Source organism: Pipistrellus hanaki, assembly GCF_964339955.1.
Source record: "Pipistrellus hanaki genome assembly, chromosome: 16".
NCBI lineage: Eukaryota > Metazoa > Chordata > Mammalia > Chiroptera > Vespertilionidae > Pipistrellus > Pipistrellus hanaki.
The window spans coordinates 30231326-30257171 of NC_140518.1; the positions used below are offsets into that span (position 1 = coordinate 30231326).

The 25846-nt window shown below is 53.9% G+C and overlaps 1 protein-coding gene across 1 annotated transcript; it reads left to right on the plus strand.

The window, feature by feature from the left end:
- Window positions 1-948: 948 nt before the first annotated feature.
- On the plus strand, window positions 949-25221 carry SLC13A2 (solute carrier family 13 member 2; the record flags this gene model as incomplete). The annotated part of the gene is made up of 12 exons (XM_084863793.1): window positions 949-1050; window positions 16573-16701; window positions 17487-17623; window positions 17736-17941; window positions 18523-18703; window positions 18817-18939; window positions 21090-21308; window positions 21542-21630; window positions 21901-22022; window positions 23127-23288; window positions 23917-24054; window positions 24560-25221. The coding sequence occupies 12 exons, from the start codon at window positions 949-951 to the stop codon at window positions 24716-24718; spliced, it is 1767 nt and encodes a 588-aa protein (XP_084719919.1). The 3' UTR covers window positions 24719-25221.
- Between the last annotated feature and the right edge of the window lie 625 nt (window positions 25222-25846).

The window sequence follows — 25846 nt, forward strand, 5'->3', positions numbered from 1 at the left end:
ATTTAAAAAAAATATATTATAATTGATTTTTTACAGAGAGGAAGAGAGAGGGATAGAGAGTTAGAAACATTGATGAGAGAGAGTCACCGATCAGCTGTCTCCTGCACACACACCCCCTACTGGGGATGTGCCTGCAACCAAGGTACATGCCCTTGACCGGAATCAAACCTGGGACCTTTCAGTCCGCAGGCCGATGCTCTATCCCCTGAGCCAAACCGGTCTCGGCAGCCTTAACCTTTATTGTATACCTACCACATATCAAGGCTCAACACACCATATCTTGCCTAATCTGAACCTCAGAATAGGAAGATATTACCGCAGAACAAGGAAGTGGCTGTGCTGAGAAGTTAAGTCAGTGGCTCAACATCACAACATGAGTAAGAGACAGTCAGGCCCGTGGTTTCCTAGACACCTGGCAGGAAGAGGACAGCTTGCTGCGGGCCTGGGCTTCCTGCAGTCTTAGACTGGAAACTCCTAGAGGGCAGGGCCTCTTTAGAGGAATGCTGCCCTACTCATGGCCCTGGATAAACAGTTCTCGGACAACCTGGCTTTGGGGACTAGAAGGAGGAAGGGAAGGTTGGGCTGGGGAGACGGCTCCGGGACTTCCCCTCCGGAGGCCAGCTGGGCAGCCTCCCAGGCACCCTTCCTTCCCCAGCTCCTCCCAGCTGGCACGCACAGAAGGGGTTAACTCTGGGCCTCACTCCTTGAAAGAACCTGAAGCTTTTACTCCTTGATCTCACCCTCCTCCCTTTCCTCGCAAAGTCTTCCTGATCTTTATACCTCCCGCAAGTCCCTCCTCCTTACTCTCACCCCCGGACTCCAAAAACACTCTGATTGCCAGGGTGGGTCAATGGTTAACACTCCCCGGGCTTTATATAAGCCTGCCCCGGCCAGCTACCTGCTCAGTCAGTTCTTCAGTGGCTCCAGCAGCACTCCAGGGTCCACACCATGGCCACCTGGTGGCAGGGCCTGTGGGCCTATCGCTTCTACCTGTTTGTGTACATCCTGCCCATTATCCTGCTGCCTCTGCCCATCCTCATCCCCGCCAAGGTAAGGACGTGGGGCTCTGGGCACACAGAAGCTCTCAGGGGGCAGGAGAGGGACTGTTTGGGCCCAGGTTGGGGATCCTTAAGACCAGTCTAACCTACTGACTCTCCTAGCCTGGAAATGAGGCCACCATCTCCTGGTCCTCCTGAGGAATGAGGGCTAAAAGGTCAAAGGGGGCTTTTGCTGGGCACCAGGAGTTCAGGCCCAAGGTGGATTGCTTAGGTGCGTTTGGCATCTCCTGCCTCGGGAGCCAGGAAGCCAGGTCAGTGAAAGAGATGCAGGCGGAAGCAGGTGGGGCTCTCTGCCTACAGTGTGCCCACGCTGCCCTGGATAAGCTTCGTGGCCACTGAGCAGGGCTGGCTGCTGGAGGGGATGGGAAGGGAGTGGGATGAAGCCGGCCTCGGGCAGTGTGTGCCATGAAGAACACAAACAGAAAGAGAAGGTGCTCACCTGTGAGCCCAAGGGCTAAGTCTGCTGGGGAGGAGGGTGTGACCTTGCCAATGGGCATCATAGATAGGCTGGGTGGTGAGGGAGGTGCCACTGCTCCCTGCCTCCCCGAACCCCAGATATTATGCACTCGGAGGGGTGGGGTGGAGAGGGCTCTTCTATGTAAAAGAACACAAAACTGTAAACCTAAAATTAGCACAGGGCTTGGGGACAAGGGCCTGGAACTCAAGCATCACAGTAAACCTTTCCCCAGAGCAGGCCACACAATTAAAAAGTGGCAGGAGCCGAAACTGGTTTGGCTCAGTGGATAGAGTGCTGGGCTGCGGACTGAAAGGTCCCAGGTTCGATTCCCGTCAAGGGCATGTACGTTGGTTGGGGGCACATCCCCGGTAGGGAGTGTGCAGGAGGCAGCTGATCGATGTTTCTAGCTCTCTATCCCTCTCCCTTCCTCTCTGTAAAAAAAAAATCAATAAAATATATTTTTTTAAAAAGGTGGCAGAGCTGGGGTGTGAACTAGTTCCAAAGCCTGTGTTATCTTCTCTCTCCCCACTGCCTCCCGGAGGCTGGGACAACAGCCCCAGGACTGCCCACGGAGCCACTGGCTTCCTTTTGTCACAGATAGGAAACTGAGGCAGGCTTTTTAAAAATATATATTTTTATTGGTTTCAGAGAGGAAGGGAGAGGGAGAGATAGAAACATCAATGATGAGAGAGAATCATTGATTGGCTGCCTCCTGCGAACCCCATACCAAGGACCAAGCCCGCAACCCAGGCACGTGCCCTGATCACGATTCGAACTGTGACCTCCTGGTTCATAGGTCGACGCTCAACCACTGAAACCACTGCAGCTGGCGAGGCAGGCTTTTGATTCACGCTGTTCCAAAGGGGCGGGAGACTGGGGTTAAGAGGGCACAACCCCTGGGCCTTGACACTTGCTAAGTGACAAGGCTTGGCTGACCTTCGAGATGATCCTGGTCTCAGGCCAAAGTCAGTGGCATCTCTGTACTGGGAACCCATCAGATGGGCTTTCAGACAGGCTGGGCCAAGTGTGTGAACCCCGGGAGAGAGGACGGACAGGGCCTGGGATTCTCACTTTACCCCCAGGAAAGCACAGCCCAGAAAGGTTTGGTCACTCACCCAAGGTCACACAGGAAAGCCTGGGTCAGTAGAAAAGCCAGGCTTCCTGGTAGGAGTGCAACAAGCCAGGAGCCTCTGTCTTCCCGGTGCTGCGCCCAGCCCGGCAGCCTCCCTGTCCCGACTCAAACTGTCCCCGTCCTATCTGTGGAGCCAGCCCCTCTAGGACTTTGCTCATGTAATTACCCTATCTCTCTCCTACCTCAAGTTCCCCTTCTCTGCCTGATCTCTCCCATTAGCATACACACGTGCTGTAATATCTCGCATCTTAAAAAAAAAGCAGACCTCCTGCCAGTGTGGCTCAGTGGTTGAGCGTCGACCTATGAATCAGGAGGCCATGGTTCGATTCCCAGTCAGGGCACATGCCCGGGTTATGGGCTTGATCCCTAGTGTGGTGTCTACAGGAAGTAGCCAATCCATCATTGATGTTTCTATGCTCTCTCTTCCTCTCTGAAATCAACTAAAATATATATATCTTGAAAAGAAGAAAAAAAAGAAAAAACAAGCAAACCCTCCTTGGGTCCTACATCCCCTCTACATATGCCTCCTCTGTCTTCCCTCTCCCACGGAGAAGGCCTCAGAGACTGTCTGCCCTGCACACGCCTCTCCTCAGACAGCACCCGCCTCCGAGGCTCCCCACCCCGAGAGCTCTTGTCAGGTCTCCACCAGTTTCCACGTCTCCAAAGCCCTGTCCATACTCGCCCTCCTCAACCCCCAATAGCATTTGTCACCGCTGGTCACCCCTCTTTGCAATGCTCTCCTCTTTTGGCTTTGGTGACACCCTCTCCTGGTTCTCCTCCTCACCCAGCCACTTTCCTGGCTCCTCCTCGCTATTCGCATACCCTCTCCCTAGGTGGTCCTTTGCTGTCTCCGGCTTTAAAAAGCGACTCTATGCTGACGATTCCCCAATCTGTCACCCCAGCCCTAACCTGGAATCCTGTGTTATCCGATCCACACCACACACTTCCACCCGAATCCTCTCTCTTCCACAGCACACCCTTCACACGTCCAAAACAAAACCCTCACGCCCACTTTCCCAGCCGGCTCCTCCTGCAGCCTCACTCAGCCATGGAGACTCAAACGTCTACCTGGGAGCCATTCCTGATTCCTCTCTTTCTGTCATTTCCACACGCACCAGCCGGTCCTGCTGACTCAAAAATACTTTGAATGCGGTCACTTCCCACTGCCTTCTCTGCCGTTTGGGTCACCATCGCTCCTCACCTGTTCTCACCCCTCCCCAGACCATTCTTCATTCCACTGCCGGGTCTTTTCAAAACGTAAGACCATTGCTACCCTGTTTAACACCCCTTACAGGCTTTCCGTCCAATTTAAATCCAAACCCCCTACGGCAGTCCCGAGTCCCTGGGCTCCACCCCTGCAGACCTCTTGGTCCCCAGGCCCGCTGTCCTACCTCCTGTCCACACTGCACCAGCCCCACCAGCGTTCTCTCTGCTCACCTCCCTGCCTGGAATATTCTTCTCCCAAATGCCTCCTTCTCATTCCTTAGGTTTGAGCTCAAATCCACCTCCTCAGAAAAGCCTTCTCTGACCACACCCACTCACTCTTTATTACAAACATGCTGTGATTTTTTTAAAAAAGATTTTTGAAATATATATTTTATTGATTATTTACAGAGAGGAAGAAAAAGGGATAGAGAGTTAGAAACATCTGTGAGAGAGAATTATCGATCAGCTGCCTCCTGCACATCCCCTACTGGGGATGTGCCAGCAACCAAGGTACATGCCCTTGACCAGAATGGAAACTGGGACCTTTCAGTTCGCAGGCCGACGCTCTATACACTGAGCCAAACCGGTTTTGGCAAAAAAAAAAAAATGCTGGGATTTTATTGATAGGACTTTCACTGCCTGAAATGATGCATTTGTTCATCTTCTATTTATCTTTTATTTGTTTATCTCTGGCCTCCTATACTAGAATGCAGGCTTCATGAGGACAGGGACTTTGTCTTTTTCCATACAGAATCCCCAGTGCCTGGCACATAGTACATGCTCAACAAATAACTGTCAAGTGAATGAATGAATGAATGAATGAGGACAAAGAGAGCCCTCTCCTGAATTCCTACTGCATCCCTGCTCCCTGTGGTGAGCCCCGAGCTTACCTCCATGCCCCTGGCCGCTGACCTGGGAAGAAGGCGTGCCGGACTGGGCTCAGTCTTGTGTCCATATAGTAACAGCTGGTATCTATGGAGGGTTCTCTTTGTATGCTAGTCACCGTGCCAAGCACTTCAAAGCACTAATCCATCTATTTCTCAAAATAACCTCCGAGTGACAATGAAGTTACTACTACTGGTTCCATTTTACCGACGTGCAAATTTAGGCCCAGAGTAGCAAAGTGATTTGCCTAAAGTCCCAGCTAGAGAAAGGCACAATGTGGACTGGAACCTCATCTTGGGGATGGCCCTGCTGTGAGTCATGCTTGGAGCCACCTGCCCTCACATCCATCCAGCTGTCCGCCAAACTGTCCTCTGTTGACCAGTCTGGGTGTCTGTTGAGCTCCTGATCTGCACTGCAGTTTTCCAGAAAGGAATACAGACAGCTCCCGCCCTCGGGTTGCTCTCAGTGTCGAGGAGCATGTGTTTACACAGAGGTGGAGCAGAAGGCTGCAGGAGCTCAGAGGAGAGAGAAAGTCCTTCCAGCTGAGCAAGGGAGGATCGAGGCAGGTGGCATTGGAGTTGGGCCTTGGAGGCGGAGTGAGATTCCAACAGGCAGGGGCATCTGTGGAGGGGAGGCCAGTGGAGGGACTGCAGGAACACAGGTGCAGGGGCTGGAACTAGTAGGTGTGCTAGAGGAATCGCTACAGAATCCTTGAAATGCTCACCATCTGGTGGTCCCAGCAGATGGGGGAACGTGGGGCCTGCGGCCTTCTCCCGAACCTACAAGCAGAGGGAAGAAGCACCATCAGTCTGCCAGAAATCCTACATCCATTCATCCATCCATCCATCCATTCATTCATCCATTCATTTACTTCCTAAGGAACACATACTCTGTGATGGGCACTGTTTAGGTTTGGTGGTAGGGGGCGGGAGTGGAAAGAGTGGGTAGAGCGTCAGCCTGCGGACTGAAAGGTCTCACGTTCGATTCCGGTCAAGGGCATGTACCTTGGTGGTGTGCAAGAGGTAGCCAATCGATGATTCTCTCTCATCGATGTTTCTAATTCTCTATCCCTCTCTCTTCCTCTATGTAAAAAATCAATAAAATATATATATTTTTAAAAAGCATATACTGTCTATGCTGTGAAAACCATGCAGCAGGCGGTGACTGTGGCCTCAGGAGGGACTGCTATAGATGGAATGGTCAAGGAAGGCCTTCTGGGTGGTGATATTTGCACTAGGACCAGAATGGCAAGGAAACAGCCAACCAAGCACTGCTCTGGGCAAAAAACGTGCCAAGGCCTGAGGCCAGGGCTGAGCTTGGGAGGTGGAGGGATAAACAGGGCCACTGTGGCACGGGGGCCTCAGGGGCTTGAGTTCCGGTTAGAGAGGTGGGAAGAGGTCAGCCCAGGGCAGCCTTCCACGGCTGGAGGAGGCAGCGAGGGCTTTACCCACGAGGTGTAAATATTTGCTCAGGGATCAATCAGCTGGTAAGTTCAAATAAAAAATACGAATGCCGCCCAGGACCCAAGGGGACCTGAACACAGTCTCCCAGGGGCCCATTGTCTGCCAGGACAGAGCTCAGCTAAAATCTATATTATGTTTACGGTGAGAACAATAGGTGGAATTCCTTAATCTGAATCACTTGTACTCCTAAGACCAGTATGTGTGCCCGCCCACACACACTCAGAAACCCGTGCGACTACAATGCCCTACTGCCGTGGTCGGCAAACTGCGACTGGTGAGCCACATGCGGCTCTTGGGCCCCTTGAGTGAGGTTCTTACACAGAATACCACGGCCTGGGCGAGTCTATTTTGAAGAAGTGGCATTAGAAAAAGTTTAAGCTTAAAAAAAATTGGCTCTCATAAGAAATTTCGCCAAAACCTGTTTGGCTCAGTGGATAGAGCGTCGGCCTGCGGACTTCTTTTGTTTAAAGGAGCCACTGTGGTCCGGGTTCCATTCCGGTCAAGGACACATACCTTGGTTGTGGGCACATCCCCGGTGGAGAGTGTGCAAGAGGCAGCTGGTTGATGTATCTCATCGACGTTTCTAACTCTATCCCTCTCAATTCTTCTCTGTGTGCCGAAACTAGTTTGGCTCAGTGGTAAAGCGTCGGTCTGTGGACTGAAACGTCCCAGGTTCGATTCCAGTCAAGGGCAAGTACATTGGTTGCGGGCACATCCCTGGTGGGGGGTGTGCAGGAGGCAGCTGGTCGATGTCTCTCTCTCATCGATGTTTCTAGCTCTCTGTCCCTCTCTCTTCCTCTCTGTAAAAAAAAATCAATAAAATATATATTAAAATAAATAAATAAATAAATAAAATATATTTAAGGAAAAAAAAAAAGAAATTTCAATCGCTGTACTGTTGGTATTTGGCTCTGTTGACTAACGAGTTTGCCGACCACTGCCCTCCTGCAAGCAAGCTGTTCCTGAACCCCAGAGACAGACTCAGGACTCGGGTGATCACTGTGGCAGGAAGACTGCGAGGAATTTGGACCTCACTTCTGAGCCCCGCCGCTATCTTTAGAAACGTCCTGGCTCTCGGCTGAGAAGGCAGAGTCCAGGGAACAAGACGGGGGTTTGGGAGCCGGGCAGCTGTGGGTCAAACTCCACTCTGCGGCATGCACAGCCTTGTGACCGTGTCCAAGCCGCTCACCCCGGAGGGGCTAGTGTCAGGATGAAAGGCGGTAACCTGAAGGCATCGAGTACCTGGCCCTTGGATGACTCCCTGTGCCCTTGGCCTCTTGTCTGAAAGTCTAGCCCCTGGAAAATACAATGAGTCTCGGGCCCTGTGGAGATGCCTGGCTTCTTTTCCAAAGATGACTCCTTCTTCTTCTTCTTCTTCTTCTTCTTCTTCTTCTTCTTCTTCTTCTTCTTCTTCTTCTTCTTCTCTTTAAAAAAAAAATATATATTTTATTGATTTTTCACAGAGAGGAAGAGAGAGAGATAGAGAGTTAGAAACATCGACGAGAGAGAATCATCAACCAGCTGCCTCTTGCACACCCCCTACTGGGGATATGCCCGCAACGAAGGTACATGCCCTTGACCGAAATCGAACCTGGGACCTTTCAGTCCGCAGGCCGAAGCTCTATCCATTGAGCCAAACCGGTTTCGGCAATAGATGACTTCTTTTGTTTAAAGGAGCCACTGTGGTCCTCAGTGATTCCTATGAAACGGAAGGCGAGGCCTCCCTGGTCACTCCCACCGGAACGGTGAGGTGTGGCCCCTCAGTGTGTCCCCGGGCAGCACTGGGACTGTGCGTAGACGAACCTTCTGGCTTCTGGGGTGCGTGGGAGTAGAATTAGAAGAAGAAGCCAGCTTCCAGGGCCAGGGGAATCCCTGGAACAGAGAGAAAAAGTTCCCCAACTTGAACTTTGTCCCCAGAACTACCAAATGGGGTCCCCGCTTTTTGGCACCTGCTAAGTGGAGGTCAGGAAGAATCTTCAACTGTACAGCTTCCTGGATGGGAGCCAGCAGTGAGGCGCAGGGCTGTGTGAGGCTCACGCGCACGGAGGAGTGAGTGTGGGAATGCCTCGCTCACCATCACTCCGCCTGCTGTGTGGCTCTTTGGTGGACGCAGGCAGGCCTGGCGCCAGCTCAGACCGTGAGGTCAGGACTCTCCCCACCTCTGTTTTCTCTGACTCTCAGAACCCCATTGTTTCCCTTCAGCCTCCTAGAGCAGAAGGTGATGCCATAGATTCGTAACCGTGAAGGTGCAGGGGTAATAAACGAGACAACCCAAATGAGATCAGGCAGAGAATAGGAAGGGAGGCAGCCACCATCACTCGCTTTGGGCAGAGTCTCAAAGGCAGGCAGGGGCTGGGGACACTTCAGGATGGAAAAGGGGAAGGCCTCGGGCATCCCCTGATTAGAGGTGTTGGCAGGGGGGGGAGCCGGGAGGGGTGCTATCTAGAAGCAGGGCATCCATCCTATGTCATTGGTTAGGGGAGCATATTTGGCTTTCACTGGTTGGTTCTGACTTGGAAGTGGGGGTAGAGACTGGAGGGCAAAAATGAGGGAAGCTGGTCCTAGCTGGTTTGGCTCAGTGAATAGAGTGTCCCAGGTTCGATTTCAGTGAAGGACATGTACCTTGGTTGTGGGCACATCTCCAGCTAGGTGTGTGTGTGTGTGTGTGTGTGTGTGTGTGTGTGTGCAGGAGGCATATGATAGATGTTTCTCTCCCATTGATGTTTCTGACTATCCCTCTCCCTTCTTCTCTGTAAAAATAAAAATAAAAATAAAAAAATCAATAAAAAAAAATTTTTAATGGAGGAAGCTGGTGGTCACTGAGCTAGTCCTGACTGGGGCCAACTGCTATAGAGGCTGTGGTTGGGCTGCCTGGGCTGGTTCCTGCAGAGGTTGCATTTTTATATGTGAACTGGCCGTTGTTCCCTTTGTATATCAGTCTTTCAAAGGTTTTAGGCACTTGGCATGGGCCTATTATTCCTAGAAAGGGTATCCCACACCTCTAGCCCACTCTACTTCCTCCCCCAAGTCTCTTCAGCCTGGCTTCTCTCCTTGTGGCCACTGCCATTCGGACACCCATGTCAGGCCCCTGCGTGTATTCCTCCTCCCAACTCATCAGCCACCTCCCAAACATTTGTCTTCCAACTCCTAACATCTCTAGAGTCCATCCTCTTTCTCCACCTCCATTGCCTCACTGCTCTGAGCCCCTGTCATCTACCCCTGGGACCCCCAACACTACCTCCTGTGGCCTCCACGCCTCCCAGCCTGAGTCTTCTGATCCATCTGCCATGCTATAGCAGGTGTGAGCTCCTTATTTTCATCTTTCCATGGTTGATTGATTTAGGCACTACATGCACAGCATATAAAAAAGGGAAGTGGGGTGGCCCCCTCCCACCTTCTGCCCCAGTGCCCTTTCTGCGGGCAGTCCCTGCCACCAGCATGGTGTCTGTGCTCCAGAGCGGGGACTCCACACCCATGGGGATCTGTGGGGATAACTCAGAATATCTGTGGACTTGGATGGCAAAAATTACATTTTATTGTCAATACCTCTAAAGAAAATATAGCGTTTCCTTCTGTTATGAATGTAGACAACAAATCACAATAGTAGAATGACAGTTTTGACTTTGCCACCAGTAAAGTAGAGATCACAAATATTTTTACATCCCATTAGAGCTGTTGTTTGAAATATTGTTTACGTTCATCATAACTTTGCAATTACAGTAGCTGTTAGCCAGTGATGGTCTTATTAGCTAAGAAGAAGTCACATATATATCACTATCTTATTCATTTTTTTCATATTTTAATCACTGTATTTCAATATAGTTAGTTTATTTAAAAGCCTATGTATTTTATTTATTTTTTTAAATTTGATTTTTAGAGATAGAAAGGGAGAGAGAGACGCATTGATTGGTTGTCTCCTGTAGGTGCCCCAACCAGGATCGAACCTACAACTTTTTGGTGCATGGGACAAAACTCAAACCAACGGAGCCACACTGGCCAGGGCACTATGCATTTTATTTAATGCATTTAAAAACATTATTCTAGCCCTACCCGGTCTGGCTCAGTGGATAGAGTGTCGGCCTATGGACTGAAGGGTCCTGGGTTCAGTTCTGGTCAGGGACACATGCCTGGGATGCGGGCCCAATCCCCAGTAGGGGGTGTGCAGGAGGAAACCGATCAGTGATTCTCTCTCATCGTTGATGTTTCTATATATCTTTCCCTCTTCCTTACTCTCTGAAATCAATAAAAAATATATTTAAATTTAAAAACATTATTCTAAGAGTTTAAAAACATTATTCTAAGAAGTGTGTGTATATATTTGTACACATATTTTTTAAGTCACATATGATAGCATCAGTTTAATCTTTTAATAGAAACACTAACCCAACCACATTACTCTCTCTGCTTAAAACCTTCAAGAGCCTCCCTTTTCCACCCCCATCTTCTTGATAAAGTCCTTGATCCCTCCCAGGGCAGGCAAGGATCTTCCCAAGCATTATGCCCTTCCGAGAATTCATCTTGATCTTTTATGCCTCATTCTGTTCCCTCTGTGCTTACTTCTCACCCCAACACCGTTTCCCCACTCACTATTTATCCCTATTTATCCTATTTATCCCTCAGTGCCCCTCGGTGTCTCCTCTCTGGAGGCCTTCCTCCGCGAGGAGGAGGGAGGCTCCGGGAAATGGCCCTTCTCCTACATCCCACTCTCTGGTCTCTCCTTTGCAATGATGCTTGGCAGGCTGCCACCCAATGCTTCGCCTCACTCCCTAGCCCAGCAGTGCTTGCTGCCAGCAACACCCCTACTTGCCAGGGGCCGAGGGGCAGTGGGAGTGGCCCGCTCTGTGCTAGCCCATCCCCACCCCCGGGTTAACCTTCAATCACCAGGAGAAATGAGCGTTGACACCTCTGAGACTGCGGGCATATTTGCTGCTGCCTAACAGCCGCAGGCCGCTCTGCACCCTAACGGGTAAAGGCCGTAATGCCCGCATAGCCCACACCTTGCCCACACCTAGGGTCCAGAGTCTGCCCTGGATTCCCCGGCACCCTCATCTTCATGTGTACCTCTGCACTCACCCTGGTTTCCCAGAAGCCCAAGAACACTTGTCTGTCCCGATGCCAACCCTGCCACCTGCGCACTGCCATCCACAGTCCTTTTCAGCTTATCGCCACAGCGTCACATCCCTCATCCCTTATAATAACCCAGCAAAGTGGGCGTGTCTCTGATTTGTTGATAAGGAAACCTCATAAAAGAGATATATGTGTGTACAGCTGGGAATGCTCAGTGCTGCTTGTATCAAAAAAGAAAAAGAGAAAGGCCGAGAGGAGTTGAGTAACCTGCCCAAGGACACACAGCAGTAAAGCAGGTGCTCTGAACTCTGACCTGTGTTTCCCTTTACAAAAGAAGCAAGCCGCCAGCCCTCTGAGCGGACATTTCTTGATAGTAATCAAGAAATTCGTGAAACTAAATGTTCAGTGGGAAACTCTGAAGGGATATGAGCTGCGTTGAGGTTAGGGTGTGCATGTTGGGCGGGAGGGTTTATTTCTTCTGTCCCCTGTTGGCTTTGCAGGGCCGCCCCCATGCCATGGCCCTATGGGCCAACTCACACTCAGACTCCCCGAGGGCCAGGGCCGGGCCTGACCATGTCTGTACCTCTAGTGTCCAACACTCATTCATTCAGAGTTTCATTTCCAAGTGGATGGCAGGCACCCTCCTGGGGTAGCAGATACAGGCCTGGACCCTGCTCCCTGGGGAGGATGGTCTGAGGACAAAGACTGATGGTAATCAAGAAATTCATGAAACTCAATGTTGCCTTACAGATGGTGATGAGTGCTATGCAGAGGAGGTACAGGGGCTTAGGGTGTAAAACTATGTTGACCCTACCCCCGCCTGGAAGCCATAGAGGCTTCCCTCAAAAGAAATATTTCAGATTTCAAAACGGAGTAGACATCCGCTGGGCGAAGTGGGCGGGAAGAGAGGAAAGTACGCCCCAAGGTCCTGTGGCTACAGGGACAACGAAGCATTTGAGGAACTGGAAGAGGGCCAGTGTGGCTGCAGCAAAAAAGAACAAGGAGGAGAGGTACAGGCTAGCCCTGAACTTCTCCTCAGAGCAGCAGGAAACCCTGAAGGGATACGAGCTGCACTGAGGTGAGTGGGTGCGTGTTGGCTGGGAGGTTGACAGTGGATTGAACAGATGTGCGCCTGAAGATCACTCTGACCGAAGCAGGAAGAGATTTCAAGGGCTCGGGGGAAATGAGGAGGTGAACAAGGAGGCTACTGCTGGGGTCCTGGTGAGGGATACTGAGGCTTGGACCAGGCTGGCGGCCCAAAGCTGGAGAGAAGTAAAAGGGAGCACTGAGGCACAGGTCCAGCAGGATTGGAGACCTGGAGGGGGGTGGTGTTTATTGAAGGAGATTCTGATGAACAGGTTTGATTCCCAAGTTCTCACTTCTAACGGTGTGGATATTGACCTTGACATAGGACACACACGGGACCCAGGGAAAAGGATCCCCAGGGCGCTCTCCTCAGTGGGGACCCAAGGGGCTGGCGCCTGACTCGGAACACAAACAGCTCCCTGACCTCACACCCCAGTGCTCCAAGGCCCAACCAATAAACGAGAAAATGTGTGTAAAGCACCGCCTTGGCTCTGTAGGTCACTGTAACCTCTGCTCCCGCTCTGTCCTGCCTCCCCTCTGCATTCCTGGGACTTACAGAGGCCCCTGCTCCCTCTCACACGGGGGTGGGCCTGGAAGTTTAGAAAACTCCCAAGGAGATTCAGGGTAGCCACCGGGGTTAGTAGGAGGTAATTCTTTCTCTCCTCGGGAATTCCAACCCATTTCTGAGCCATGACTGCCTTTGGTTGTCGGGTGACAGCTGTGGGCCCCTCTCAGGAGATTGCTCTGAAACGCACAAAATAAAACGCGCAGGTTACAAAGGAAAGCGATGCGTTTGAAACCCAGTTATCACGATAGGAAAATAACTCATTGCAATTCAGAAATGTAGGTGCCTCTTCATGCATGCATGGAATCAGATCTAGCGTTGGCGTCAGAACTACCATAATTTCAAAGTAGAGATGGATGTCAACGCTACTTTGAGATAGCCGTGGCAACTGATTGGTGTGGGTATGTGGGAGCTAACTGCCAGTCAAACCTCTGGGACAAAATCATCGGCGGCGCCATTCACAGCAGTTGTACGGTTGTGTTGCTACATTCATAACCTTAGTTAGATGTTAGCAGAAAAGTGAAATCGTTTTCCGATCGGACTTTACGAATTTTTGGAATTCCACGCCCCAGTGAAGATCCCCATGAACCAGGAAGAGCAGGTCAGCAAGTCCTGAGGCTACAGCTGGACAGACTCCCCAGGAAGGTGGGAGGGGGACCTGGAGCCACAGCCCCCTGGCCAAGGAAGGCTCCGGGATGGAACTGTGAGCCCAGTTTTGGGTTTTGGTCCAGAGACGGATAGACAGGCATGGAGAGGGACACAGAGACATTGTAATGGGGTAAAGGGGCCGTAGATTGAACACCCTGGAGCTCACAGGGGCTGGTTTGACTATTAGCAGCTCCCTTTGGAGTGTGGAAATGGAGTGTGGAAGTGAAGGGACCTGCCCAGAGCCAGGCGACAGGAAATAGCAGGCCCCACCGTGCAAAGAGCAAATGCACCCAAGTGGCCACAGTGAGCCTGAAGCTGGACACACCCTTCAAATGCAAGGGATCCAGTGCAGGGTAGAAGGTAAAAGCTGGGGCTCAAGAGCCAGATGGCCTGGCTTCTCCACGTACTTGTGTGACTTCGAGACATTTACTTAATGTAGTTGTGCGTTTGTTTGTTATCTGTGAAATGGGAACAATAGTCATTGCCTCACAGAGCAACTCAATGCGATTAGAAACATCCGAAGCGCCCTAGCTGGTTTGGTTTAGTGCATAGAGCTTCGGCTTGTGGACTGAAGGGTCTCTGGTGGGTTCGATTCTGGTCAGAGGCATGTACCTTGGTGGCAGACATATCCCCAACCCTGGTCAAATATGTGCGGGAGGCAGCCAATTGATGTGTCTCCCTCATCGATGTCTCTGACTCTCCCTCTCCAAAATATTAGTTAATTTCTCTCCCTTTAGAAAAAAATCAAAGGTTTAACAGCAACAAAACATTTGAAGCACAGCACAGTGCTTGGCACAAGGTGGTCCTCAGCGTTCTTCTGCTGTCATGATTAGCGGAGCTTTCTTCTGACTCAGCAGTGATGGTCCCTCCCCCCCGGCCCCCCTCTTTGGGGTCCCCAGGGACCAGAGGGGCTGGCCTGCCCTTGGCCCAAGCGGGGGATGAGTAGCTGGCCGGGACAATCTTTGCAGGTGAAAAAATGGTTGAGGAAACTGCAGCTTCAGCAGAATCAGCCTCCTGCTGGGGGAGGAGTGGGTCTCTGGTCAAGGGTCAAGGTGGCCCCACCCCTGGAGTCCAGGAGTCCTTGTCTGGGGTAAGGAGAGGTGGTGGAGGTTTACCGGAAAGAAAGCCAGCCTGCCATCGCACAGACGTGGCTCTCCAGCAGGGCCGAGCGCGGTCCCGTTCCGGGAGCCCGTTACGCGGGAGATGGGAGAACTCTTGGAGTTCTGCAGTCCAGACACCTGGCCCAGGTCCCATGCCGCCTCCGCCTCTGCCACTCCCGTGTTCTGCGGCCCTGAGCAAGCCACTTACCCTCTAAAGCCCGTCTCTAACGGGGGCCACCACACCCACCCTAAAGGCTGTTTGAGTTTATGCAACAACACAAACACAACCAGCTCCTACCCTAACACGTTTGGCTCAGTGGATAGAGCGTCGGCCTGCGGACTGAAAGGTCCCCGGGTTCGATTCTGGTCAAAGGCATGTGCCTTATTTTCGGACACATTCCCAGTGGGAGGTGTGCGGGAGGCAGCTGCTCGATGTTTCTCTCTCATCGATGATTCTGACTCTCTGTCCCTCTCCCTTCCTCTCTGTAAAAAATCAATAAAATATATTTAAAAAACAAACAAACAAACAACCAGTTCCTAAAAAATGCTCCATAAATAGCAGCTTCTTCTCCCCCGCTCCTCCCCAGGGCCCACCCAAACCCAAGCTTCAGTGTACTGAGGGCATGAGGTACAAAGGGGTGAGCGCAGCCTGTAGCAGGTGGAGAAAACAAGAAGGGAGGACAATTGAGACAGGCAAGAGAGGAGAGGCCCCTAGCCCCAGCATACAGCCCTTTCCTTTGGCAAAGAATTGGCAGGTGCCCCTGAGGAGGCTGGGATGTGGGCACCGTTCTCTGCACCCGGCTCCCGCAGACTTCCTTCTGGCTAATGATTCCCCCGCCTTCCCTTCCAGCCCTGCAAAGAGGCTCTGCCAATGAGTGTGTGTGGGGAGGGGGGACGGGGACGGCTCTGACATTGGGGGTTGAATGACTTCCATTCCTGCTCCAGGCCTGAGGCCAGACCTCTCTAGACTTGGAGCCTCGTCACGTGAAGGAGAGCCTCTGGTACCCAAAGACTCACACGCCCAGGACTCAGCACAAAGCAGGGGTGGGGTGGGGCTCTCACATGTTCTACAGAATGTGAATGGCGCCTCCTAGAGTTGTGCAGTGCAGTGATCATGCCAGGATGGCTAGGAAGGAGACAGCCATTCCTCAAACTCTCCAATGATTCGTTTATTAAGAATAGATTTGCTCGCTCTAGCCAGTTTGGCTCAGTGGATAGCGTGTCGCCCTGCAGACCAAAGGATCCTGGGTTCGATTTCAGTCAAATGCACCTACCTCAACTGCAGGCTCCTCCCTGGCCCGGGGCCCAGGTCAGGGCTCATGCAGTAGGCAACCAATCGATGTGTTTCTCTCACATTGATGTTTCTCTGTCTTTCTCTCTTCCACTCTCCCTAAAAAATATCATTGGGTGAGGATTAACAAAAACAAGAATAGATTTGCTCTGAAGCCTGCTGGGTCTTGAGCTCGAAGGATCTGGATGCCACAAAAGTGACTCTGTCCTCACAAAGCTTTCCTCCTAACAGAGAGAACAAATGCTAATTAAATCATCATACAAATAAATCCGTTCTTTGTCAGAGCCCGGGTTCCAGGCAGAATCCACACTCTCCGGGCCCCAGTCTGGCAGCCCCCATCTCATCCAGGGCTCCTCACCTGGGCCCTCCACGGTCCCCTGGGCTGGGTGGGGCCTCACCAGGCCCTCCCCAAGGTCAAAGTGATGAGTGCCTTGTTTTGGTTTTTATTTCCATTTTGAAATGGGACGTTAGGTTCAAAAATCAGTGGCTGTGGGTTTCACGGGCTCTCTCTACGCCCTTACAAATAGCCTGTCTTCTGCGGGGGCAGGAGGTGACAACTTTGGGGTCCAGGCCTGCCCCCTTCAAAAACTCTGCCATTCTCCTCCCACCCACAGCAAACCTACTGTGCCTACACCATCATCATCATGGCGCTCTTCTGGTGTTTCGAGGCCCTGCCCCTGGCTGTCACCGCCCTCTTCCCCCTCTTCCTGTTCCCCATGATGGGCATAATGGATGCCTCCGAGGTAAGCCTCCCCCATCCACAGGAAGAAGGGTTCCCGGGGAGGAAGGGGTCTACTCTAGGATGCTCCTGACCCAGGAGGCCTCACCATAGGCAGAGCCCAGAGGCGCCCCATCTCTGCTCTGCAGGTCAGAGTATTGAGGGAGGAGTCAGCTAGAAGGCAAGTGGGCTAGACATTCTAGAAGTGCCAAGTGCAGGGCTGGTGTCAAGAGTTAATTCAAAAGGGAGGGAGGGGGGATTAGGTTTAAGCCAGGGAGGTGGAAAGGCCTGGTGACCGAGGGAGAGGGGCCTTGAAGTCCAACTGAAGAGCTTGACTCCTCTAGTTCAGCGGAAGAGCTTGACTCCTCTAGTTCAGAGGCCCTTAAACGTGAATGTCCTTCAACTGGAGGGCTAGTGGAAACACAGGGCCCACGCCAGAGTCTCTGACTCAGTCTATCTGGGGCAGGGCCTAGCATTTCATTTCTAGCAAGTTCCACGAACCACTGCTCTGGTTTCTGGAAACAACGCTAAATCATCACCTCCCGGCCCGCGGCTGCAAACGCGAGCGGACTCGGGCTGGATGATCTCCCTCCCAATCACTCCTGCGGGGAGAAAGAATGAGTTTGGCAGGAGGAGAGGAACCTGGTTAATATTAAACAATGCCGAATCCAAAGACCATTTCCATTTGGTTCCAAGAGCCCAGGAACCAACTTCGGCTTGTGGGGATGTCAGGGGCCGTGCCCTGGAAGCCCGGGGGCGCCATAGGAGGCCCCAGGGTCTTCCCGCCTCTCAGCTGTCCCTGCCTCCCAGGTCTGCGTCGAGTACTTCAACGACACCAACATCCTGTTCATCGGGGGGCTGCTGGTGGCCATTGCCGTCGAGCATTGGAATCTGCACAAGCGCATCGCGCTCGGAGTGCTCCTCGTCATCGGGGTGCGGCCTGCTCTGTGAGTTCCCACAAGCCAGGGCAGGAGAACCCAAGGCCAGTGGCCTTCTGGGCATCCAATCCCTGCCGGGGCCCCGGAACACGAGTATGTCTGTCTGTCTGTCCGTCCCTAGGCTGATGCTGGGCTTCATGATGGTCACCGCCTTCCTGTCCATGTGGATCAGCAACACGGCCACCACGGCCATGATGGTGCCCATCGCGCAAGCCGTCCTGGAGCAGCTGCACAAGGCGCCCGCGGGCAAGGACGTCGAGGAGGGCAAGGACAACCCCACCTTCGAACTTCAGGAGAAAAGCCCCCCGAAGGAAGGGACCACCGTTGGTGAGGAAGATGAGGCTGGACCTTGCTCCAACCCTTCCACTCGCGGGGAGGGTCTGAGGGACACCCCTTCCCAGGGCTGGTCGTCTTGGGTCTTTTAGGGAAAGAGGGAGGCAAGAAGCGGGGTCACCAACTTGTCCTGGTTTTCCTGGGATTTTCCTGGTTTTCAAACAGAGTCCCATGGGAACCCCCGCGGTCCTGGGAAAATCAAGATGTCAGGTCACCCTGGCCACCAGAGAGCTGGAGTCTGGGTGGGCCGGGAGGGGTTCAGGGTCCATTCTTCCTGTGTGGTTTGGATAATCATGTGCCCTTTTCTATGCCTCAGCTGAGAGAGAGAGAGAGAGAGAGAGAGAGGGGGGGGGGGGGGAAGAGGTTGGGCCCGATGGTGTCTGAGGTCATCCTAACCTGAGACTCCAGAGAATGCTGAGCCCTCGCAGGCCTAGAGGCAGCCTCAGCTCCTAGAGGAATAGGGGCTGTTCACTGACAAGGCATCCTGCCAGCACCCCAGGGACCACAGCGCTCCAGCCAGATCCCCGGAGCTGACCTGCACCCACTCTCCAACCTGAGCTCTCCCTTGTTCCCAGATAATGGGCAAGTCCACCCTGTCCCACCTGGTCCTTTGGAGCCAAAGGCACAGAAGACCGAGGAACAGATCCGCTTTTCCCAGGGCATGAGCCTGTGCGTGTGCTACTCGGCCAGTATCGGGGGCATCGCCACACTGACTGGCACCACACCCAACCTGGTGCTGCAGGGCCAGATCAACTCGTGAGTGCCTGACAGATGGGGCGTCTGCACTCTCCCTGGGAGGGGGGCGGGAGGAGGAGACCTGGTGGTCGCCAGGCACTGTCACTCAGCAACTGCATCCATCCCCTCTTCAGGATCTTCCCCGACAACGGCAATGTGGTGAATTTTGCCTCCTGGTTCGGTTTTGCCTTCCCCGCCATGATCATCTTGCTGCTGTTTGCCTGGGTGTGGCTTCAGTTCCTCTTCCTGGGGTTCAAGTAAGTGGTAGAATGGGTGAGAGACGCCCAAGGCCCTGTCCTTATCCCCTGGGTACCCAGATAGCCATTGTGGAGATGACCAAATCACCATCCCAGTGAGAAGGTCTCTCCCTCCCAAGGCCCCTCCGTGCACTTGGCAACTCCCCACCCCCATGTGAGGTAATGAACTGGCCCAAGAGTATTATTTTTAAAAATATATATTTTAATGATTTTTTTACAGAGAGGAAAGGAAAAGGATAGAGGGTTAGAAACATCGATGAGAGAGAAACATCGATCAGCTGCCTCCTGCACACCCACTACCGGGGATGCCCGCAACCATGGTACATGCTCTTGACCGCAATCGAACCTGGGACCTTCCAGTCCGCAGACCAACACTCTATCCACTGAGCCAAACCAGTTTTGGCCCAAGAGTATTATTATCATTTCGCAAATGAGTAAACTGAGGCTTGAGGAAAAAGGTACACAATTAGATTTGTCAGTGCTGGGATTGAAAACCAGGTCTCATGCCCAGGCCAAGTCCCTTTCCACAACAACCCTCCACAGTCCTTTGGTAAGTGCTGAGTGAGAACACGCTGGAAATTTGTCCTACCCCAATTGGATTCCCGGCCCTGTGCTAGGCACTGAGAATACTAAACACGGAGGCAGTCCCTGTCCTTGGAGCTCACCCTCTGGTGGGTGATGGTGTGGTGGGGCCATGACATAGGGAAGCCAGGTGCTGTGGGAGCACAGCCCAGGTGAATGGAGATTCCAGAGGCTCCTGGAGGAGACGGTGTCAGAACTGAATCTTGTAAAACTAGAAGTCATCCAGGTAGAGAATGGAGTAAAGGCAGCCCAGGCACCTTGTACCAATGCACAGAGGCAAAAAAGAACTTGCCACATTTGGGAGAACTCTAGCTCAGTGTGTGTGAACCCTAAAGAACAAATCGGAAGCCCTAGCCGGTTTGGCTCAGTGGATAGAGTGTTAGCCTGCGGACTAAAGGGTCCCAGGTTCTATTTCGGCCAAGGGCCTATGCCCGGGTTGCCGGCTCGATTCCCGCTCGCCCCTCCCCCCCCAAAGTAGGGGACGTGCAGAAGGCAGCCAATCAGTGATTCTCTCTCATCATTGATGTTTCTATCTCTCTCCCTTCCTTTCTGAAATTAATAACAAATAATATATTTTTTAAAAAGAACAAATAGGAATACCAGGAGATGAAGTTAGAGAATAAGTGGGGGTAGGATTTTGGATGATTTTGTGTGCCATATAAAGAGTTAGGACCTTGTCCTTGACGCTGAGTAGTGAATAGGTTTTATTCTTACTAACAACCCTCCGTTACTTGTAGTCATCAGTGTTCTGAGTTGAAAACACTGTGAGACCTTGCTAGGGCTTGGTAGGAAGAGTCTGTGATTGATTAGTCATGTCTGCTCTGAGTACAGCATAAGAGTGGTGATATGAGTGGTACTATGGCATGAGTTATTTGCTCTTCCTGCCCAAAGCCTTGTTGCTGTACTTTGGAAAAATCTCGTGGGCATGGGTGAGGAGAATGGATTGAGGTTGGGGGCTGGTACAGGCAAAATGATAGTCAAAGTGCCAGGCACCATGGGGGAATTCAACTATGTGTGAAACATGCTCCTTGCCCTTGATGAAGCTGGGATTTGCCCAAGTGAGAAGTGAAGAGTGAACATGAGGTAGGGAAGCGGCCTACAGAAATTGTGCCTCTGGGGACAATCAGAGTGAGGCTCAGGCTGGCAGAGGATGCCCAGAACCTGGTCGGAGAGGGAGGGGAGGACTTCCTGAAAAGCTGTTGGAGGAGGAGAGCAGTGAGTCAGAGCCAGAAGGAGACATAGGGTCCATGCCTCTAGGACCTCTTCACTCTGGGCAAGGGAGGGCGTGGCTCAAGAGAAGCCTTGGAGGGACAGGGGGTCAGTGGGGCAAATGGAGCCAGGCTAAGCATGGGGGCCCCCCAACTCCAACCTCGTCTCTTCCTCATGACCCCCTCCCCAAGGCTTCTGCTCTTCTTCCAGAAACCGGTGGACTCGGGGCCTTCGTGTAACAAAGAAGGCCTCTGGGATGGCCTCAGCCTTCCCATCACAGGCACTCAGAGGTCCTTGTTCCCCCCCAACCCCTACCCCATGCAAGGCCCTCATGAGCTGCCCCGCCCCTCTCCCTGCAGCTTCCGGAAGAACTTTGGCATGGGCGAAGAGGCACGAGGTCAACAGCAGGCAGCCTTCCAAGTCATCCAAACGGAGCACAGGCGGCTGGGCCCCATGACCTTCGCGGAAATGGCTGTCACTTTTCTCTTTGTCCTCCTGGTCGTGCTCTGGTTCACCCGGGAGCCAGGCTTCTTCCTCGGCTGGGGCAACCTGGCTTTTCCCGATGCCAAGGGGGTAAGGTGAGCATTCTGGGGGGAGGGGAGTACTTCAGGGGCTCACCTAGCTAAAGGAGGAGGGAAGGGAGCAGAGCAGAAGGGAACCCTGGAGGGTGGGGGAGAGGACACTTGTCAGAAGGGGTTGTTGGCCCTTCGGTGGGAGGGGCGCCTCTCCATCACCTCCTCCACCTACATCCCTGAGCAGCCCGAGCCACTAAGCCTGCCCTCCCTGCCCCCGCCCCCCCCCCCCCCTGTAGCGTGGTGTCTGATGGGACAGTGGCCATCTTCATCAGCGTCATAATGTTCATCGTGCCCTCCAGCATCCCAGGGCTGACTGAGAAGCCAGGTAAGCACCTGGACCGGGCCAGGGAAGGGCCTCCGGGCAGCCCCTGCCTTCCGGCATAAACTGTGCCTCCTAGACCCTATTTGGCAGGATTGGACAAAACCCTGAGAGTTTGGTGTGACTTATCAAGGACACGGGGACTCGGGGACAAAGTTGGGATCCCCCTCCCGCCCGCATTAAGCTCTGAGAGGAACCCATGGAGGAGGCCCCACGTGGAAGAGAGGGAAGGCCTGTTGACTCCCGCTGACCCATCCTCTTCTGCCTGGGGAGTAGGAAAGCCGGGGAAGCTAAAGGCCCCTCCTGCCCTCCTCAACTGGAAGACAGTGAATGAGAAAATGCCCTGGAATATCGTTTTCCTGCTAGGTGGTGGCTTTGCCCTGGCCAAGGGCAGTGAGGTGAGAAACCCCTGCCCTTTCCCCAGCCTGTTTGAGGGAGACCCTGTGGCAGGGAGAGGGGCCGTGCTTCAGTCCCTCAGAGGGGAGACTTGATCCCTGCTTAGGCGCCCCCTGGTGGCCAAGCCTCGCAGCTGCTGGAGAGAGGTTAGAGTGTCATCTGAGAGAGGCGGAAGAAACAAGCCAAAGGGACCGTTCCCCACTTGGGTTCTCAAAGCCAAAGGGGAGGCAGATTTCAATCGTGGGCAGGGACTGTTCTCCGAGACCACTCTCCCCACCCCTACACACACACACACACACACACACACACACACACACACACACACACTCCACCTCCTCACCCCTTCTAGACGGAGAATATAATGTCTTTAGCATCTGGGAGTTGTTGGCTTTGGGTTGACAGGGTTAGCCTGCTATAACCACCAGGGGGCGCTGTAATCACACCCAACCAGGCTCTGGAGACAAGGGCATCATTCTCAGAGCCTCCATCCAAGAGAGAAACCCCTGAACCTGCACACCTGGGCCTCGGTGTTCCCAATAAGCTCATTCGCTGCACAGACAGGAGGCAGGTTCCCTGGGTCAGGGATTGGTGCTGCAGACGCCTAAGTCCAAGGTTAGTTCATCCGTCAAGCGTTTATCAGCTGTGCCAAGCTCGGTGCTGGGTGCTGGGTGCTCGGTAGGCAGTGTTGGCTCACAACCTAGCATCACAGTGGGCGGGACAAGACCTCGGAGCTCTTCTGACCCTGTGGACAGTCCCCACCCGCCTGTCAGCCTCTTCCCCATCCCCACTCTCCCGCCTCGAGCAGCTGTGTGAGCCGAGAGAGGTCGGGAGAAGTCTTTACTCCCACAAGCCCCAGGTTTCCCAAGAAGGCCCTCGGGCCCCCTTTCTTAGCTTCTCATCTGACCCTTCTCCCCACACCCAACTGTTCTTCAAGAGCAGGAGAGGGGGCCCCTTGGTTCTAGCTGGTTCTTCCCTCCTACGTTGCTCTTGATTTTGAAGAATCTAGAGAGGTATGAACAGGAAGGTGACCCTCCCAGAACCTCAGCAGGGGACTCGGGGACCCCAGGCAGCCCAGCCTCTCTCACACCACCCTCTTCTGCCCACAGGAATCAGGCCTGTCTGAGTGGCTGGGGGACAAGCTGACCCCACTGCAGAGCGTGTCGCCTCCCGCCATTGCCTTTATCCTCTGCCTCCTGGTGGCCACCTTCACCGAGTGCACCAGCAACGTGGCCACCACCACACTCTTCCTGCCCATCCTGGCCTCCATGGTGAGTCGGCCCGGCAGACACGCCTCCTCCAGGCATCCCACCTGTCCCCCGCCCCCCCACACTCAGGGCCCGCCTGTGGGTCTCAGTGACCTGCCTGCAGCTCCTCTCATTTCCGGGAGGGGACCTCTGAGCTTCCACGCTTCCCGGGGCTCTCCAGCTACCTTGGGCCCCAAAGGCCCCCGGCCCCTGACTCATCCCATCCCTGGTGACGTCACCCCTTGAGTATCTTGATGGGGCTCACTGGTGGCCTCCCCCAGCTCCCCAGCCCAGCCCCTGCTCTGGTCATTCCTGAGGTGACGGGGTAAAATTGCTCCCCGGAGCGTCCCCAGCCCCTTCCCACAGCCTTTGAAGATACTCGGGGCCCCTTTGAGATCTGTTTTATGGGCCCCTCCCCTCACCACACCCCACAGGGCAGGGCCACACAGTCATTCCCTCCAGAGAGGTCAAGGGGCCCTTTCCAGGTCACCCAGTACCTTCTGGCAGAAGTGGTGGGTTCACGCCCAGAGTATGTGTTGGGGGTGGGGGTGGGGGTTATCCCTCAAAGATGGGGAGCAGGTGTATGGGGAGCCACACCTTTCCCCCCGGGATAGGGACTGCCATCAACTCAGCCCGCTGTCTCCCCCTCCAGGCTAAGGTCATCTGCCTCCACCCTCTCTACGTCATGCTGCCTTGCACTCTGGCCGCCTCCCTGGCCTTCATGCTGCCGGTGGCCACCCCGCCCAATGCCATCGTCTTCTCTTTTGGAGGAATCAAAGTGTCTGACATGGTGAGTGGCAGGGGGCCCCGAACGTCTCGGCACCCCTTTCTGCTCCGTCTTCCCATCTCAGTGGACTACCAAGTAGCTAGCAGGCCCGGAGACTCTCAGCTGAGAATGGACCTTGTCTGGGGTGGGGGACACAGGGAGGTTGGGATATGACCCCCAGTTCGAGCATCTTTAGGCCCTGCCAGGCCCAAGTCGTGTGAGAGGAAGAGAAAGGGGTGAGGGATGTAGGGAAGGTTCCAAGGTGCCGAGCAGCCTCTCGCAGGGAGATGGACTCCGAGCGGACGAGGCCCAGGATCAGGGAAGCTCGTGAGGAGCTTCCGTTTCCCCTGAGCCATGGGCGTAAAGCCAGAGGCAAGGGCGCTGCCTGGTGCTGCAGGTCAGACGCAAGGAAGGACTTCCCGAGAGGGAGGTTTGCTAGTGACAGCGTCTGGGCGCCCGTGGGCACCGAAGGGGTGCGTGCTGGCCCCGCCCAGCAGCTGCTCTCTCACCCCGATTTTCTGCCACCCAGGTCCGGGCGGGATTCCTGCTCAACATCATGGGCGTGCTGGTCATCATGCTGGCCATCAACACCTGGAGCTACCCCATATTCAGCCTGGACACCTTCCCTTCCTGGGCCATCACCAACGCAACCCACTGTCTGAAGAACGCCACCGCGCCCAGCCCCTAGACCAGGGCACAAGCTGGCCAACACCGGGAAGACCCAAGCCGTTCCGACTCCTCTGGGTGGGGAGGAGACACCCAGGCTCCAAGCCAGACAATGCGAGGATGGCACGCGTGTGTGCGCACATTACCTCGTGTGTCCCTGAGGGATGTGCGTGTGCACTCAATCCTGTGTGTCTGAAGAAAATGTGTAGATGGTATGTACGTCTCTGTGTCACGTGAGGATGTCTGAGAGGGTGTGTGTGTGTGTGTGCGTGCCTATGATCTTAGGTGTGTGTGCTTAGCCGTGCATGTAGGTGAGTTCACAAATAACGTAACGTGCCCTTTCTAGCACTCCAGGTCTTGGTCTCCCCAGCTGGATGGGTGACCAGACCCCTTTATACTGTATTTATTGAAACTCAAGGGTGGGTGGCCATGGGAACAGCCTCTGGGACCAGCTCAGCATGCCCCAGCCTCTCCCGCTCGGGGGAAGGGCTCGGAGACGAGGTACATTAAAGTCTTTTTCAGTAGAGTCTGGGATGGTTTTTCACGGCTCTTTCCAGGGCCCGTCCGCCACGTGGCTCAGGCCCTAGGTTAGGAATTATGGTCTGAAGGGAGCTTGCCTTTGTCCTGTATGGCAGACCCGCCCCCCCCCCTTGCCACCCTTCCCACCCCAGAGAGAAGGGAATGTCCGGGGACCCCTGCCAAGGCCGATCGGAGTGGGCGCAGCCACCCAGGAAAGCAGCACTGACATCACCGGGCCGGCTAATTGGGAGCTGCCAGTCGCTGCGTGCCTTTGGGAAAACCGGCCTCCGGTTCCCAGAGCACTCCCTGGGCATTTACATAAAACCCTCTGCCCCTGCCAATTCCTCACCGACCCTTCCTCCAGCCGGAAAAACCAGTCCCGCTAGGCCAGGGGAGGCAGGCTGACCGCGCTGAGTGCCCACAGAGCCGGACCCTCACCGACCTGGCAGCGAGAAGGATGCAGGCGAGGCTCCCCACAGCAGCAGGTTCAAAACTGGCACGGCCTTCAGAGTGCAGGACCCGGCAACCCTCCGGGCCGCTCTGCCTCCCCCGCTCCCCTCCACCCCCCACCCCGCACCCTCGCTGCCTCCGCCTTCAGGAACCCTGAGCTTTGTCTCTCTGGCAAGGTGAG